General features: G+C 47.5%; 1 protein-coding gene across 9 annotated transcripts in view; it reads right to left on the bottom strand.

Annotated features, from left to right (window-relative positions):
• MACF1 (microtubule actin crosslinking factor 1) overlaps positions 1-18,815 on the bottom strand; it is a 291,764-nt gene that overhangs the window by 193,561 nt on the left and 79,388 nt on the right. For 7 of the 9 annotated variants that reach the window (XM_083453050.1, XM_083453059.1, XM_083453060.1 and 4 more), the window contains 3 exons: positions 8,757-8,818; positions 7,915-8,004; positions 3,233-3,310 (listed from right to left, as the gene is read on the bottom strand). In XM_083453050.1, coding sequence (XP_083309176.1) covers positions 3,233-3,310; positions 7,915-8,004; positions 8,757-8,818 — 230 coding nt within the window. Of the gene's footprint in view, positions 1-3,232; positions 3,311-7,914; positions 8,005-8,756; positions 8,819-13,073; positions 14,647-18,144; positions 18,552-18,815 lie in introns of those variants that run through there. The other 2 variants (XM_083453049.1, XM_083453051.1) reach the window with 2 other exon arrangements.

Genomic DNA, 18,815 nt, shown 5'->3' with positions numbered 1-18,815 from the left:
GGTGGGAAAGAATTGCAATAATAATAATAATAATAATAATAATAATAATATGATTCTTCCTCTTCCTTTCTTTCCCTTTAATTTTTTATCAACCATAATCCTAACCTCTTTTTTTTAAATCTAAAATTCTGATTTATCACTTTCAAAAATCTAAAGGAGTACAGTATAAGGAATGTTGTGATGAAACAACTATGTTATCTGAAAATGCCTATCAAAAGGAGTTCCTGAGAATCAATCAATGAATGAACACACACCCACACACCTTGGTTTTTGAAACTACATCCCTTCATGTGTGCAGACTCAACTCAGCGTCTGCCCTCTCCCTCTGTATATGCCTTCCTTTACCCCTCCCCCTCTCTTCCTCTGCTCCTCCACCTCTACGCAGATTTCAAATGGAGGCACCTGTGCAGAACATAACCAACCAGCAAACTGAGTGGTAGCTCTGCAGCCTCTAAAACTCCTCAGCTATAGGACACACATGTGCAGGTATCGGAGAGTGCACATCAGCTGGCAAGTCTTCAATGCTGCCCCTAGCATTAAACATGGAAAGAATCCCTCAAACACCAATGCACGGTAAATACACAAAGCTGCTATTGGTCTGTTTGGCCCAGTGCTGCCTAACTCAGCCTTTGCCAGCCTGGTGCCCTCCAAATGTTTTGGACTACAATTCCCGCCAGCCCCAGCAAAAACATCTGGAGGGCACCAGGTGGGGAAGGCTGGCCTAATTGGACGACCAGCAGCAGCTTTCTAATGTATTTCTCAACCTCATTACTGGAGGTCCTCAGAGATGGTAGCGACTGAATCTGGGACACAACATGCACGGACCACATGCTCTAGCACTGAGCAAATAGTTCCCCTTCAAGTTCTACTGCTCTGAACAGTGGGGAGTGGCTTTGCAATAGGATCAGGGAACCGCCTCTCCATGAGTGCACTGAGGTCCCTGCTTTGTTTCAGATATCCCATTTCTCCAAGGGCCTCTGCCCATATATTTCACGGCAGTGTTTTAGAGCTGCCTTTCGCCAACCTGATTTAGATTGCTTATCCCTTCACCGCCTCCCATGCAATCTTTGAAAAAATCTGCCGACCACGTAAGACGCAAGCCCAAACTTGCTCACCCCACCCTCTGCATTACACAACCAACCCAGTTAATAAAACCTCAGACCACAACTGCCTCAGGACCTGACACTGGAGGAAATGCTTAGTTTATCCACAGAGTTTTGGAACGGAGGTGGGGGGTGGGGGAGAGGTTTCAAAGGTGAAATGCTTCTTCAAAGCCCAGCCAATGGATGAGGAATAGTTGACAATGATGCTCTCTTGCACTGTACCCCACAATGTGCTCACAGTGGTTGTCTGAACCATTGATCACAAACATGAACTGCATTATGGTCCATAACCAACTCTGAAGTTCAGCCGAAACTTGCAGAACTGTGACTTGCATTCATAAGGATTTATTGGCCCTGAGCACAGTGATAGTCGAAGGCGGTGCAGTAGGGAAAGAAGACCTGGCCCCATGCAAAGTAGAGCTTAGGGATTCAAACTGTCTCGGTGCCAAAATATGTGCCTTTCCATCTTAAACCTTCTCTCTGATCCCTCAAAGACTGCCTACACCCTGCTGAACGGAAGCCCTTAAGACCCACATTACTACTGGCACTGAGAGCACCAGAATGTTTAGGTACAGCAAGGACCAAACCAGGAGCTTGCAAGCCAGGGGCACCTTCCTGTCTATGAACATTCACTGGAAGGCATTTTCAATGTACCATTTTTGATAGCTGCTAATACCTTTTGTTGCTGTTGTCTCTATTTTGCTAATTTTTTAAAGTCTGTTTTTATTGCAGTTTTTTTAAAAAATGAATGTTTCACACTATTTCATGTAAGCAATTCAGGTTGAGTTTTTGGTGGGTCTTTTTTAAAAATAATATATACATCTTGTTAATAATCTCCGTTGGTAGCTTGCAAGTAATTCAAGCCAAGATAGGAAAGCTACAGACCAGACGTTGAGGCAATCATGTGATTCTGGTCAACCAACTCTGTGCCACTGCCAGAAAACTCCAGCATCTATGACACTCCACAGCGACACGAAAATCATTGCTGCATTAATGATTTCCACAAAGGGCCGGGAGAGACTCTCTGCCTGACACCCTGGAGAGCTACTGCTGCCAACCAGTGTTGCCAATACTGAGCTAGATGGACCATAGGAAGGCATCTTCCTATGTTCTCAGCCAACATAGTCTAACCTCCCTGCAAATAAATCAGAATGAATAAATGGGTTGTGTGGAAGTGATCTCTACAGTGAGGGAGAATCCCTCCTCGTTCCCCAAATCCAAACATGAATCTTTTCTCAGACACGAGTGTTTCTGGGCAGGGATGTGCAGAGCAGCACCCAAGCACTGTTCACTGAACACTGAGCATCCATTCTGACTTGCCTGTATTGAGTCAAGCAATTGTTATACTTTCCAGTTCATTTCCCAATGGCTTTCAGGGGGGTGGGAAAGCAGGTTTGCCGCACAGGAACACGAATCCAACTTTAATTGTACAACCTGAATTTGCTGATGTGCGATTGAATCCCACCCAAAAAGGGCCACAGGCTAGAAGCACCGAAGAGTGATCTGAGGATTCACAACGGTTCTTGGAGGCTGTATGTTTCTCACCCTGGAATTATGGGGTACTTGGGGTGGTTCTTCTGTTTTTTATAGCCCTGCATACAATGTGCCTCGACAAGCAATTTCTCCTGCCCTTTGAAATAACAAGATGGAGGAGGCTTTTCTGAAGCGTCTGTGTGGAGGAACCAGCTACCAAGAGCCTCCAGCAAGACTCTGCTGCTCCTTTTAAACACTGGGCGAGGAGCTATCATTAAGCTGTTAACACTCCCCAGGGCAGGGCACGTGCCTTCATCTAAGCCAGCAGGCCCCAGGGAGTCGGGGTAATAAATCTCACCTCCGTTCCTCACCCTTGTCATCATCTTCCTTTTAGAACAGAAGCATCAGGACAGAACAAGCAGGAAAAGGAGGCGCTGCCTGAGATCGTGGGCAGAGTTTCGTCAGCCAATGCAGAACCACCTTGGTCTGCGCTGCTGCGGCACACTGACAAGACAGTGCTCCCACCCACCCAATTTTAACAGCCCTGAGACAGGCATATTAAGTCAGCTCACACAGAAACAGGGAGACACCCCTAGTTCCATCCAAGGAATTGTCGCACTCCCTTTCATGAAAGGTGTGTTGGGGAGGGGTCTTACCTGCCGCTGCTTCAGGAAATCCAGGGCAATCTGCACGTTCTGGAGTCGGTGGAAGCGCATCCGGCCCTTTTCCCGTGGCTGAAAGAGACAAGAGCAGACTCAACTCAAGCACCCCTTGGAGCAAGACATGAGGACTCATCTCCAGCTGGCTGGCAAACCTTCTCCTCCATCACTCCAGGAAAAAATGTGAATCTGCTTGAGAGGTGTCCTGACACCCACACTGGGTACTCCCTTCAATCTGCCTCCTCACTTTCTCTTAGGGACCTGAGCATGGGCTACTAATGCAAGTGTGGTTGCACAGCTCAAAAGAAGACCAGACCCTCAGCAGATGACAGGCCTCTTTGCTTTTGTTCTCAGATCCGCAAATGGCCCAAGCAGGAGCTAAAAGCTTTCATTCAAAAAGGTAGGAAGAGCAAAGCAACTGGAGAGAGAAAGATGGCTAGGAAAGAGGCAAGCAGGTCAACAGCTGATAGCAGGGGCTCCTGTTTTTCATTTGTAAAAATGTCACAATCAACAGGTGGGCAAAGCACACCTTAGCTTGAGAACAATTACAAATGGTAGCTTTTTGCAAGAGGACCCAACAAGTTGAATGTAGTAGCCAACCATGAGCTCCATAAGCTTCGTGCATGTGCTCCCAGCCTATCTGGGACTTGCAAAAACAGGGAAAGGTGGCCAAGGACCTGTCAGGGCACAGGGCATGGCGACAGGTGGGCTGCATTCAGCTTAGTGGATCAAGCCAGAGAGAATGCTAATCCAATTCCAGCTTAACTTCAAACAGAGTTGCATACAAAATACAAGAACGAAGAACTAGCATGGTGGCAACTGGCTGCACTCCCAATCTGTATGAGGTGGTGGGCCTTGTTTCACAGAAAAATGGCACCCCCAGGGCTCACATGTTCCCCAGCTGAGCTGGAGGGTAACTCGGGGCCAAACAAAAAGAGATGGCAGAAACCCACAACTGCATTTGGTGAATCACAGCCCAGAGAAGGAGCAGATCCAGACTGGGCCTATCATGCTGAGAAAAAGGTTAGGGGTATATAACCCTTTCCCATGTTCAATGTTTTCCAGATGAAAACCAGCTGCTGCTTCTGGAAAGATGGACTGTGCCCCTAAGAGGGCAAACAGCAAACAGGTATTAATGGGAAGAGAGCACCAGGAAAACAATGAGCTCCAGATTGCTCTGCCCACAACAGCGGCTTTTGACCAAATTTTAAAGAGTCAGGAAACCCAGTAAGAAACCTCCACTGTCTCTCATCACCAGGACACCTGAAGACAACTTCAACAGCCTTTAGAGTAGAACAGAAATAGCAGGGTGGGGTGAGTGGGGTCAAGAGAAAATGTGGGTCAAAGGGATTGCATTGTTCTGCGTGCACCAAGGGAAAGTAACCCAGTAGCTTTCAGACACCAGCGCCAGTCCAAGACAACTAAGCAATTCTGCTGCATGATTCCAGGGTTCATGGAGAATATTGGGACCTTGGCTTCTCATGCTACCCTCACTGCAGGAGCAGTGAGGAGGGAGAGATAAACAGCGGAATGAGGAAGAAGCAGAGACCAAAGGAAGCTCTCTAAGTCAGAAGATAGCCTGACAGCAACGAAGCAAAATGAGCGGGTGACCCCAGAAGGGGGAGGCTGCAGAGAACACAGCAACTTGTACTAACACCATTGTTTTTAACTCCTTCAGCTGAGCTGGCCACAAAAGAACCCCCAGTACTTCAAAGCACAGAGGAAGCCAGATTTAGAAAGACCATTCACAGCCTGTATACACACCATGCCTTTAAAGCACATTATTTTCCTCAGAGAATTCTGAGTACTGTAGTCTGTTAAGGGTTGCTGGGACTTGGAACTTTGAGGGGTAAACTGCAGTGTACAGAATTCTTTCAGGGAAAGGATGTGCTTCAAATGTGGCTTAATCGTATAGTGTGTTCAGGACACCAAAATATGCTCTCTTTTCAAAGATGCTCCACCCAACTCTGCTCTGGCCCCTCATGCATGGAAGGCACATGCCTTCTTCTGTTTCACTCCACCTCGTGGGGTGCAATCCCTTCCCCACAACTCGTTGCTGACGGACAAACTACCTGCACGCAAGTGTCAGGATCCCATCCTCTGCAAGAACATTTCAAAGGAACAATGTGGTTCAAAACACAGGCAAGCAAAAAGCATGCAGTTACATTTTACTCTATGGAAACTTATGGAGGCATAAGATACCTTCTGGAAGGACAAAGGTCTGCCTCCCCAAACAGAAAAAGAGACTGCCTTCATTGGACTTCCATATTAATCATAAACAGTTATTTTCTACTTGTGAGGCGGTGAGGAAGGGACTTGACATCCCCATGTGCCTGGGATGTACATGTGCTCACAAGAACATAGAACACATGCGAGCCCATAACATGTTTGTTGAAGTGTGCAGGATCTGCTGTACTTAAGACAGACCATCATGCACTCACACTTCGTGGGTTAGTATCAACACACTCAGCTACCGGCACCAGAAAACATGTACAGATAATCCAGTGGATGTTTAAAACCCCAGTAGGAATCGACCCCACACAACAGAGAGATGAAAGGGGGAGGGGACAAAATCAGCACTTTGTGAAGAGGAAGAAAAGGTCACATTTTGGGGAAATTAATTTCACTGGGGCAGCAAAACTGAGCTAGGATACAGTGGTACCTCAGTTTATGAACTTAATCCATTCTGGAAGTCCGTTCTTAAACCGAAACGGTTCTTAAACCGAGGCCTGCTTTCCCTAATGAGGCCTCCTGCCGCCGGTGCCCTTCCACCGTTCAGCTTCTGTTCTTAGACCAAGGTCAAGTTCACAAACCGGGACACTACTTCCAGTTTTGCGGAGTTCGTAAACTGAATAGTTCATAAACAGGCCTGTTCTTAAACTGAGGTACCACTACTGTACTTGTGGCTGTTTGTGTAAGGCAGCCTTTACCAAACTACCATCCTCCAGTTGCTTTCAACTACAACTCTCATGAGCCCCAACTAGCAGAGTCATACTGGCTGTGGCTCCTGGGAGTTGTAGTCAAGAACAGCTAGGCGCACCTGGCTGGTGTCAGGGGAGAAAAGACGGGAAGCAGCATGGTTGCACACTCTTCTCATGAGCCAGCTGGATCAGGCCAATGACCATCTAGCTCCCCATTGTGGTTTCCAGTCACTGTATTCAGAAGCATTACTGCCTGTGACTGTGGAAGAAGAGCACAGCCATCCTGACTAGTAGTTATGGACCCCTTAGCCTCCATGAATTTGCCCAGTCCCCTTCTCAAGCCATCTTATTTGGTGGCCATCACTGCCTCCTGTGGGAGCAAGTTACAGAGTTCAATTATGTCCAGGTAACACCAACTGAGAGAATGCATATGGTGTTTTTTGGACATCCAGTGTTACCCCAATGAATTCTTTAGAGTGTTTTAAAGTCAATCAAACCTTTAGGTTTCTTTAAAAAAAAATTGAGCAAAAAGGGCAATGGCATAGTAATTTCTGATATTAAATACTTTATAAAAATTGAATTTATTTCCTGCCTTTCTTCACTCACAGGAACATAGGAAGCTGCCTTATACTGAGTCAGACCCATCGGTCCATCAAGCTCCGTATTGTCTACACTGACTGGCAGCAGTTCTCCAGGGTTTCAGGCAGGGCTCTGTCCCAGCCCTTGCTGGAGATACCACCAGACATTGATCTTGGGATCTTCTGCCACTGAGCTATGGCCCTTCCCAAGGGAGCATACACCTAGGTCCCAGATGGTCACCCACCCAGGCAATGACGAGGCCCATGCCTGCTCATAGCTTGAGCAAGGTCTCATGTGCCTTTAGAGTCCATCAGTGTTAAGAATCATTCTCTGTTTCTCAAAAGACAGCCCAGGTGATCCCTGCCCAAAACCTCAGGTACGCCTGGATTATCTGAGCGTGCCCCGGTGCCAGTTGTTGTTAACGCTGCTCCAAGGAGGACTTTGACCTACTGCGTCACCATCCTCCTCATCCTCCTCCTCTTCGCACTCTTCGCTGCTCGTGCGACACCAGGACGGCACTTTCACCAGCCGAAGGGTCTTCTGCCCTGAGGATTCCTTTTGCTAACAACCATTGCGGACAGACAATGACACCGAGTAGAAGAAAATGGCACACACACACATACACCCCCCCCCCAAAAGAAAAGGAAAATGCAGCACACACAAAATGCACAGGGAGGAGGAGGGGAAACACCAACAACAGGGTCCTTTCCTCTTCCTCCTCAAATAATAATAATAATCATAATAATCATAATACAGATATTTCCACTGCAAACACTCAACTGAAGCAGAGTGATGGTTGCTGGCTGGGAAGGGAACCAACCCACCCCTGCTGAACCTTAAGTGAGACCTAGAGGTAAGAAGGGTCCCTGCTTTTGAAAACAGAAGAGCCTGTGATGCAGAAACAGCTTTGGGACCAAACATTTAGACACAGCTCAGTGGGGGAGAATATGTCTGGTCTGCAGAAGGTACCAGATTCGGTTCCTGGTGGTCTCCAGCCTAGACCAGCATTACAGGGTGGCACAAGGTAGCACCAGTGTAATAAAATACACTTGTGCGTCCATGTCTTGTGAAACAGGAAGCCTATACCCCCCTGGTTAGGAGTTTGAGGAGCAGGATAATTTTGCTTCAATTGCTAAAGGAAGGGTGGCTAAAGGGGTCAAGGGGGTCCTGGAAACTCACCAGTTTGACACCAGAGAGGACCTCCAGCAGAGAGATGAGGTTGTGTCCATCTCGCAGGTCCTCGTAGAGGTCATTGATGTGCTTGCGCACCTGTAGGACCAAAATGGAAGAAGACACCTGTTCAGATGCTCTGCCTGAGGAATGCCCCAGGCAACATAGCAAGACAAAGCAGTGGGCACCTCCTACTGCCCACTAGGACTGTTGGGTTGTGGTAAGAAAAAACTCAAGAGCAGGAGGAGGAGGAGCGGGATTCGTGGCAATATTCCATTGCAAAGACTAGAGCTAACTACAGAAAAGTTAAAAGATCACCCACCACCACTAAGCTCTGTGCTAGACATTTCAAACTTCAAAGCCTGTTTCTGCTGCCATAAGAACTAAGAGCATGCTACATTTAAAAAAAAAAAAAAAAGCGCACTACTATTCTCAGTAATGAGAATAGGGATATATGCATAACAGAAGCCCCAGAGCCTTTCAAAACTGAGCATATGCCATGGTGCAAACAATAAATAAAGGAGGAGAGGATAATCTAACAAGCTCTTGTTAGATGCTAAGCAGTAGCAGCCAGTAGTGGGGTGCCTCCTGACATCAGCATCACTGCAGCTTACCTGGAGGCAGCCAGTGCAAGATAGGGTAGTGGGTAATTTGGGGCTGTGCAGACGCAACAGCAGGAGCATGCGGCTGGCTCTGCCAGTGTACCTGTGCAGCACCAACCTCACTGCCAAGGTGCCTTGCCCGGTCCCAGGTAAACTGCAGCAACAGGGTGGTTGGGAGGGTGGTTCTGCCCCACCATGCTGGCTGCTAGTAGTGATATAAGATAGAATCAGACACAGCACCGTGCTTACCTTCATCAGGTGCTTATTCACCCATTTGGTGAAAGTCTTTTTCTGGACCCGATCCCGTTCATCTGTTAAAAAGAGCAGAAAGAGAGGCCTAAGTTAGCAAATCAGTCACTTGGAAAAACAAAGAGCATTTCGTGTTGCAGGTGACAAGCAGCAGCATCACAAGCTTTTCTCGGAGCTGATGCATGCCTTCAAGGGCACTTAGGGAGAGGCCAAACTACGCACACACAGACACAGGTTGCTTTCTTGAACAAGGGTCTCAGCCTGTACCTTTTGCTGCCTTTCCTGAGCGCAGAGGTTTTATAAACGACATAAACCAAGTGCATTTATCGGTTGTAAGAAGCTACCCTTCTAGAGCCTAAAACAATGCAGGCAATTAGCGGCTTATTCTTTCACTGTATTTTGGTTCATTGGATTTTAGGGATTTAACATTTATTTTAGGCCCTCAAGCTTAACCCAAGGACACCTGAAGCTTTTTTTAAAATCCAAGCACCCCGGACTATAGATACATCTCATATGGGGGGTAAGGGCTCTGCTCTCAGCACCCTCCCCACCTTGGAGCAGATGCCCACCAGTTCTGTGCTACAAGCAACTCCCTCCCCCAGCCAACTCCCTCCCTCCCAATGTTTGGGAGATAATCAAAGCCGTTTGAGTCCAAGTTTTCAATCCAACTTCAGTGTGAAACACAGGGCCATCCTCACAGCCCAGATCAACCCAGAGCACATTGTGCAGTAGGGTGGGGGACACCACCAGAGGACCCTTGCAGAGCAAACAGCTCCAGGCAACTTCAGCAAGGAAGCCAAGCTGCACACCGAATCCAAGGTTTACCCACTCCATCTTCACTAGCAAATTCATGCTATATAAGTATTTCCCTCATCAACACCCCAAACAGACCCTAAAAGGGGACAAAGGCTACATATTAAAAGGTCTGCAATGCTGTCAATAATGAGCAGTGCTTTTTTTTGTGAGGCTACTCACAAACATTGATTATGAGACTCCAGACTAATTTAAAATTAAAATGAAAGCCCGAAAAATCCAACACACCACACATCTTGGCCTGGTTACTGGAAGTGACACACTCCTTGTTACTCTCCAACAATTCCCTTTCCTGCCTCCCCTTCTTCTCTCTTGCATTGCCCAAGTTCACAGAATGATAGAATTGTAGAGTAGGAAAGCATCCATGACAGATGGCCATCCAACTTCTGCTTAAAAACCTCCAAGGAAGGAGACTCCGTCAGCCTTCTGAAACCAGGTGCATTCCAGATGTTTTGGACTACAACTCCCATCAGTTCCAGCCAGCACAGCTAAATTATATTGGGGCTGATGGGAGTTGTAATCCAAAACATCTGGAGGGTACCAGGTTGGAGAAGCCTAATTTATACTATAAGAAGGGACCTTACTATTGTTCTCTGCTTAAGCTGATCTATAAAGATCCATGGGCATTGGTGCCCTGTGCGAATCATCACAACTCTGCATATTCTGGGAAACAAACCCATCACACACTCCCCCACCCACCCCTCTGTTTTTTATTTTTTGAGTCCCATCATCTCCAGCACAAATTCACCCAGCCCTAACCTTTGGCCTCTCTGCAATCAAGATCCAGGAGCAAGCACAATTTATTGTGATCCATGCGCACAGGCTGTCATGCTCAAGGACTCTCCTTCTGTGGAGGCCTAGCCAAAACATCAATGGGTCTTTTCCTCAAAGGGCCTTGTATAGATTTTTAAACATCTGCAGATTTAAAAAGCAAGCAAGGAGCCCCTACCCCTGGGGCAACCCCATTCTAATCACTCTCCAGGGATGGGCTATTTATTACTGACATTCGCATGTTGAGTAGCCACAGCCATTTCAACAAAGAGCACCATGAGGGTCAGCCAACCTTCAGAGCTGCTCTCAGGTCAAACAAAGGTGAGCCACCCATGTTCTACAAAACGCTTCTCAAAATATATTTGCTATTTCAAAAAAATCACCATGAAACGTTGTGGAAACACAGAGCCAAGGTGCCTCCAGTTCCTCCCATCATAACTGCAAGACTCATTTCATTTTCAGGGGGCTGCACTGGTAAGGTTAAAGGTAAAGGGACCCCTGACAGTTAAGTCCAGTCGCGAACGACTCTGGGGTTGTGGCGCTCATCTCGCTTTACAGGCCAAGGAAGACGGCCTTTGTCCGTTCCGCAGACAGTTTTTCCGGGTCATGTGGCCAGCTTCTAAGCCGCTTCTGGCACAATGGAACACCGACACCAGAGCAGCGAAAGGAAACCCCATTTACCTTCCCACCAGAGTGGTACCTATTTATCTACATGCACTTTTTGGTGTGCTTTCAAACTGCTAGGTTGGCAGGAGCTGGGACTGAGTAATGGGAGCTCACCCCGTAGTGGGGATTCGAACCACCAACCTTTTGATCGGCAAGCCCAAGGCTCAGTGGTTTAGACCACATTGCCACCCGTGTCCCTGGTAAGGTTAAAGACCTCCCCAAATCTTATTGGGACCTGGTGGCTCCCAAATGCCTCTCTGTCCACTCAGGAAAGGGAGACCCCCTGGCTTCTTCACTAGCCTGACTCCTCTCTGCCTTTTGGCCCCCTCTCTCTCAAGCCTTCACTTCTGCCTTTGATTCTGGACTGCTCTGTGCCACAGCCTCTTCCTGCTCGTGAAACCCAGTCACCTCTTCAGCTTCCAACACCTCCTCTGCCCAGTCTTCTACCTCTGACTACTCATCGTCCCACCATCAATCCCCAGGTTCAGAACTTTCTTCCCAGCTGGTGCTTCCCACCAGTCCCTCTGCATCCAGCCAGTCCATGATACATGCTGGCAGATGCTGCTGATAACTGTGCTCAGAATCATCTGGAGGGCAACAGGTAGGGGAAATAAAGGAACATATGCTCTCCACTATTTCACTTAAATACTCATATAATCAATTTAAAAAAAAAAAAGATTTTGTATACAGTTACAATACGGTTACATACGCTTCAGGTTACATACGCTTCAGGTTACAGACTCCGCTAACCCAGAAATAGTGCTTCAGGTTAAGAACTTTGCTTCAGGAAAAGAACAGAAATCGTGCTCCAGCGGCGCGGCGGCAGCAGGAGGCCCCACTAGCTAAAGTGGTGCTTCAGGTTAAGAACAGTTTCAGGTTAAGAACGGACCTCCGGAACGAATTAAGTACTTAACCCAAGGTACCACTGTATGTATCCCCAATATATGTTTACTTTATTATCACTTAACATAAACAATATGTACATCAGGGATGGTGAACATTGCAGCCCTCCAGATTTTGCTGAAGTACAATTCCCATCATCCCTGGACCATTAACCATGCTAATGGGAGTTAGAGTCCAGCCTGCCTCTAGAGGGCCACAGGCTCCCCATCCTTGCAGGAAGCGGTTCCCAAAAAGAACATTCCAAAAAAAAAACCACCCAAGAACAGAAAATACGTACCTTTACAGAAGAAAACCATCTCCATGCTACATTAAATTTCCCTTATCACACCATAACTTAGTGTTGCATTTCTATCAACTAACCAATATCTAGTTATGGCTTCAGAAGAGGGAGAAAGTATATTCTCACCAGTCAGCAGAAAAGACTGAGGAGGGAGGGAGGGAGGACAACAACAACTGTGTCTACTACATGACTTGGGGAGAAATTTGGTTCAGTTCACATTTTAATGCAAAGCTCCCAAACTTGTACTTCCCAAAACAACAAGTGAACTGAAACATGGCTAAGCTTCAAAATTTGCACTTCTCTGAATTTTGCAATGTGCTTCTCCAACAAAATAACAGTTACAAAAATGTGTGGAAAAGATAGTCCCTTGTTACAAAGCAGCAGCAAAGCCCATTAGAAGTCAAGGCCCAACCCTCTGTTTTAAGTTTTCCTGTGCAAGTCACACTGAGCTTAAGTGAACTAGAGTCACACCATTTCCACCCATTGCACAGGATGCCCCTTTCTGGTGAATTGTGCCCCAGCTATGAATCAGTTCTGTACCCCCCCATACCCCTCCTCTATCAGTGGCCAAAATCTCTTGCTCAAGGCAGCTGCCTCCGCTCTTAGCACAGCTCTTTCTGCTCCCCCTTTCCTTTCCCCCAGAAACCTTCCTTTGATGCCCCAAATTCTCTTCCTACAAGGCTGGAATTACAAAAAGAAAACAGAAAGATGAGCCAGAGGAGAGTGACAGAAGGATCAGGCTTTACTCCTCAGGACACTTTATAGGAAGCAAGTGAAGTAACCATGAGTAACCTCTGAGTAGCCATGCTTAGGATGAGGCTGCCACGCACTCCACTCCCCCCCCCCATCAAGGAAGATGTAACAAACGAGGAGGCCGTACTAACCAAAGCAGCACATCTTGCACACGAGGTGGGCGTTCAGCTCCCTCTCCCCTCTGAAGATGTGCCACATGGACCCCTCAGAGCCCAGCGCCATTGGCATCAAGTCCTTGGTTTGCAAGAGAGCTCTTCCACCTCCTGGTTTCCCCTGGAGTCTGTTATCCTCAACGTGGTCTCCTAGCCCCATGCCCTGGCTGCCGGCTTCCTCACCACAGCTCCTCCCACAGCTTCCTCCTTCGTGATCAGCAGCAAAAGAAAGTGCGCACGCGCATGAGCCTCCCTTCAGAACATCTCTGCAAACAGTCCCACACAGAAGGGAGCCTCAGAGGCTTCAAAGAGAAAGGGGTTCACTTTGCAAGAAGGTGCCAACGTCTTCCATAGTTGGGGAGCGACAGAAAAAACCCTCTGAGACACAAGCAAAACAAAAATAATCCGGTGGTCCAGCACAAATATTTCAAAATAGCCACATCATCACCAGACCTCAAAGGGGCAGGCAGGCACAGGCCTCAGCTGTGCATGAAGATTCGGCAGCGGCAAGGAGGTTGGTCAATATCCTGCCGCACCCCAGAATGGGTTACACTTCATTCAGTCACTACAATGTCCTTGGTGGAAACTCCCTATTCCCACCATCACCTTTGCACTCAAGAAAGGAGGCGATCAGGTCAAAATAGATGTAAAAAGCATTCAGCAGGTCCACCACTCCTCAAGAGAGAAAAGAGACTGAGAAAAATTTTCTCTTCTTCAGGTTGAGCAAGAGTACAAATCCAAGACACACTGGGAAGGACAACTCATGACTACTCGGGGACTTGGAACAGAAGAGGAATTTTCTAGTTCTTCAGCTTTTTCCCCTCTAAAAATCCCAACTTCCAGCCAAAACTCCATCACACCCAAGTTGCCACCTCCATGCAGCAAGCAGCATGTGGGAGTCAGAAGGTCCAGCCAGCACCTCTCTCAAGAGAACTCAGCAATGCAGCTCCAGGCTGTTTGCCTCCTGGTTCTAATGTGAACTCCCAGAGTCACCAGACGGACTGAAACACTAAGGCAGAACAATAGGCTGTTCTTCTTTCTCTCCATTCATTGGGGGCCTGCAGCATCTTCACAAATAAAACATCCTCGAGCTGAAGACAGTCCCCAAAACTTCCAGAGTGCAAAAGCAAAAGCACTAGCTCAGCAGAAGACTACGCCATTTGAGGAGGGCAATGGTTTGGAGTGTCCACGGCAGAGATAACGGGGGCTAGCTTATCAGTCATCTTCCTTTTCCTCTTCTTCTAAATATAACTCCACTTCAGTCTCTTTGACCCAAGCTGAGTGCTCCCCACTTCCAGCAAGTTAAGCACAAAGCTCCAGCATCACTTAAGCACCCTGGCAGCGGCCAGGCCCAGCAGAAAACATCAGCTTCTGGCTTCCTTCACTGCCACCCAGGAAATAACTCCATGAGTACTCTGTCCGATGCTTTTTCTCCTCCCTTAAGAGCCTGTCACCCAGCCTTACTCCTCCTGGGTAGATCTGGGTGTCTAATGAGATTAGCCCTCCCACCCCCAACATACACACACAAAGAGAGAGAGAGACACTATCCTATCCACTGAGCTAAGAATAAGTCCCTTGCTCCTTCTCACCAACAACATCAAGGTCTTGCCAGCTTATCTTCAACGGCTTAATCTTTTCCCAGAGAGTCCTTCTGATAAGCAACCTGTTACCACCCGACTGCTCAGTTCTCAGCAGCCCCTGCTGCTGCCTCACTGGCTGGCTACCCGCTATCCCATCCTTGCCCACATTCCCCCCTTGCCCACCCAGAAGATAACCAACCAACCGTCTGGCATTCCTGACCAAGGCCAAGAACAGAGGCCAGAGCAAAGCTGCTATTGTCAGTGACCTGGGCTGGCCTAACAGGCGGAAGGGGGAGCAGGGAGGGTGACTCAGGGCAGCCGGAGGAGCTCAGCACAAAAAGACGGCAATGGGAAAAAATAACAAACCAAAGGCACTTCTCAAACAGAGCAAAGCACGGACCCAGCTGTGCCCTTTGGAAGATTCTTTACAGCAGCTTTCTACAACCTTGTGCCCACTGGGTGTTTTGGATTGCAACTCCACCTGCCCCAGCCATCATGGCTACATGGTGATGTGGTGGGCTGATGGGAATTGTAGTCTGAAATGTCTGGAGGACACCAGCTTGAGAAAGGCTGCTGCAAAGCCACCAGCAATTACAAGATCCGCAGCTGGACACCGCAAAGGCTGCCTTATGAAAGTCAGGTTCCGATCCGATACACAGGATAGGTAACTGGGTTCCAGGTTCTCAATGGGTTCTATAGCAAGGGACTAACCAGAAACATGCACTTAATGAAAGAAAAAGACTGAAAGCAGATAGGGATGCAGAAAGCAGCCTTGTGCCAATTTACCTGACTGCCAGCAGCTCTCTGGGGTTTCAGGCAGGAATCTTTCCCAGCCCTGTAACTGGCAATGCTAAGAGGAATTGAACCTAAAGCCTTTTGTATGCAAAGCAGTTGCCCTCCTGCTGAGCTGCATCTGTCTGTCCATCCCTAACACACACAAGATCACATCCTGCTATTCTGGGCTTAGTTAAACCAGAGCAATGCTCATCAGCTGGTTCTGTAATTATCAACCACTATTGTAGATTATTATTAATTATGTATTTTATTGTAAATTATTGTAGAACTGCCAACCTAGCAGTTCGAAAGCACGTCAAAGTGCAAGTAGATAAATAAGTACCACTCCAGCAGGAAGGTAAACAGCGTTTCTGTGCACTGCTCTGGTTCACCAGAAGCGGCTTAGTCATGCTGGCCACATGACCCGGAAGCTGTATGCCGGCTCCCTCGGCTAATAAAGCGAGATGAGCGCTGCAACCCCAGAGTCGGCCACGACTGGACCTAATGGTCAGGGGTCCCTTTACCTTTTTATTGTAGATTAGGATCACCTTCAACTTCAGTTGTCTTCTAGAAGAGGGTTTCTTTATCCAGCCATGATTCAACATCCCCACACACGTTAACAAGGATTTACATAGTGTTGCAAAGGCCACCCCTGCTTTGCTGATGATCCGGGGCCATTCACAAGTCACCATGTCTCTCTGGAAAAACTGCTTCCACCAGAGATTATAGCTGTGATCTCTCAAGCAAAGACACTCAGCAAACAATCGCTTTCTCATGAGCAGGTTTTCTCTCCTGCTGACTTCTGAGTCCAGCACTCATCAAGGGACTTCCCACAAAGAGGCTCAAGGCTGCTTCCCAAAACAGCTGGTGAAGCCCGGGCACAAAGAGAGCAAATGGATCAGATCATCAAGAATATACACTGAAGCAGAGCAGGGTGGATTTAGTCCCGTCCCAGTTCAAAGCTAGAATGGAATAGACTTTAGTGGGTAGATGTGCACTTCCTATATCACTTCCTATTTCAGTCACTTTCTGAATTATCCCTAGCATGGAATTTGCCTCTGCACATGAAGTTGAATTTCCACTGAACACTCCTCCATGACCTCAAATCTCTTTTCTCGTTAGTCTTTACCAATTCAGGCACAGCCAGTGCTTGCCCCATAGTGAAGCCTTTTACACTTGCACAGAACCCAATTCACCTTGTATTCAAAGAGGTTCTTTTGGAGGTCTTTGCTTAGATTTCATCTGCAAACTCAGCCACATCCAAACACTATTTATGAAGAAATTAAAATAGCACCAGTCACAATTAAGATCCACTGCTGTAACAAACCCAACCTTAAGGTAGGCTGCACTGCTGGTGAATCACCCCTATCCATCCAATGCTTGTTGATACTCTCAAATAACTCCAAAACGGCATTGGAGCAGGACTTACATAAGAGCATAAGAATAGCCCTGCCAGATCAGGCCAATGGCCCATCTAGTTCAGCATCCTCTTTTCACAGTGGCCACCCAGGTGCTTGTGGGAAACCAGCAAGCAGGACCTGAGAACAAGAGCATTTTCCACCCTGCAGATTTTTGCAAGTGGTATTCAGAAGCATTACTGCCTCCAGCTATGGAGGCAAAGCATAGTCACTGTGGCTAGTAGCCATCAAATTGTTGTCTCCTCCAGGAATTTGTCTAATCCACTTTTAAAGCCATCGAAGTTGGTGGCCATCACATGCTGCCTCTTGTGGGAGCGAGTTCCATAGTCTAACTATGTGCTGCATGAATAAGTCCTTTCTTTTATTTGCTCTGAGTCTTCCAACATTCAGTTTCATTGGATTCCCATGAGTTCTAGGGTTATGAGGGGGTTGGGGGGGAGAACTTTTCTCCATCCATTTTCTCCATGCCATGCATGATTTTATTAACTTCTGAATGTTGCATCTTTCTTGCCCTTTCTCTAAACTGAAAAAGCCCAAACGCTGCTTCCCTTTGCAGGGGAGCTGCTCCAGACCCTGGATCAGTTTGGTTGCGGCTTTCTTAACCTGTTCCAGCTCTACAATATCTTCCTTTGCAGAAGCCATGCTGATTCTTCCCCAGCGGCACCTGTTCTTCTTTGCTCTCTAATCCTTTGTTCTAAAAAGAGTTTTTCAAGTGCTGAGTTTTAGATTTGCATGGTGCTCTGGGATGTTATGTGGAAACCAGAATGTTAAGGAAGTGTTAAGACTGAAAATCCCCATTCATGGAAATGAGGCAGAAATGTACACAAGGCCGCAGAGATATAGCCACATAGTGCTCTCACTTAGGAAACTGTCATCGTGGCATAAATCAGAATGCTCTTCTACCAATGAACACTGGTGACATGCAGAGGGGCTAAGTCATGGGTATCACCTGAGTCAACTGACAACTCATTTAGTTTCCTTAAAGAACTACAATTCCCAGAGCTCTTTGACAGTTAAAGGAAGTACTGAAACTTTCTTATGTGCAACAAAGAGTCCCGCAAGTCTAACCCTCTGGAAGCTTCTCTTATGTGTGTCCAGCAGAGTCTTCTGTATATTCCATGACATCACCAACCCAGCAGTGCTTCTGGGCTATTCCTGACCTCTTGCCATCAAGCAGAAAAAGAGGACTGCTGCTTAGAACAAGGTCAGGTGGAATAACAAACACATATACACAGAAAGAGAGAGAGAGAGTACATTTTGGTCCTCAAATAACAGTACCTTCCTGCCTCCTGCTCTTCGTCCAATACAAGATCCCAGCAACTCCAAGAACGTGACTCAAGACGAACACAGTGGGTGGCAGGAAAGTCCCATTCAAAAGGGGCATTTGCCTCCTGGTTCCCGCGCTGTTATCACAGATCCCGAGTTTTAAATTCCTCTCTTGAGGCCGCAAGCACCCAGACACAGCATCACACAGAACAGGGCGGGCGAGAACAGCAAAGGCACAGAGTTCAGAGGAGAGAAAGAGAGAGAGAGCGAGAGAGGAGAGAGAGAGCTGTCTCTGGAAGGAGGGGGGGGGTTTCTCTTCCTCTCTCATCAACCCATGGGGTGCGGGAGAAACAGCCTGCCCTCTGTTGCTTCCAAAACAAAAATGTCCGACGGAGCAAGGGGACTTCGGACAGAGAAAGTGAGCAAATGAGCGTCCGGGTGACTCAAACATCTTTCCTTGGCATCCACCAACGTGATGAAATGAACCAACTTCAGCCTCTTCCCCCACCCCCCTTCAAGAGAGAGAGCGTCATGCTCTTAAATTTCCATTCCTAAGCCCATTGGAATGCCCACTCTCCAAGCAGACTTGTTTGGAAGAGAACAGGGAAGGGAGTGCTTGAGGAGCCAGGACAGATCAGGGTTTCTGCTAGCTCCGGACATGCTGCCTAAAGAGCAGCCTCCCA

Source organism: Podarcis tiliguerta, assembly GCF_965153285.1.
Source record: "Podarcis tiliguerta genome assembly, chromosome: 8".
Classification (NCBI taxonomy): domain Eukaryota; kingdom Metazoa; phylum Chordata; class Lepidosauria; order Squamata; family Lacertidae; genus Podarcis; species Podarcis tiliguerta.
The sequence above is the reverse complement of the archived record's forward strand: the minus strand, read 5'-3'. Positions and strand labels throughout refer to the sequence as shown.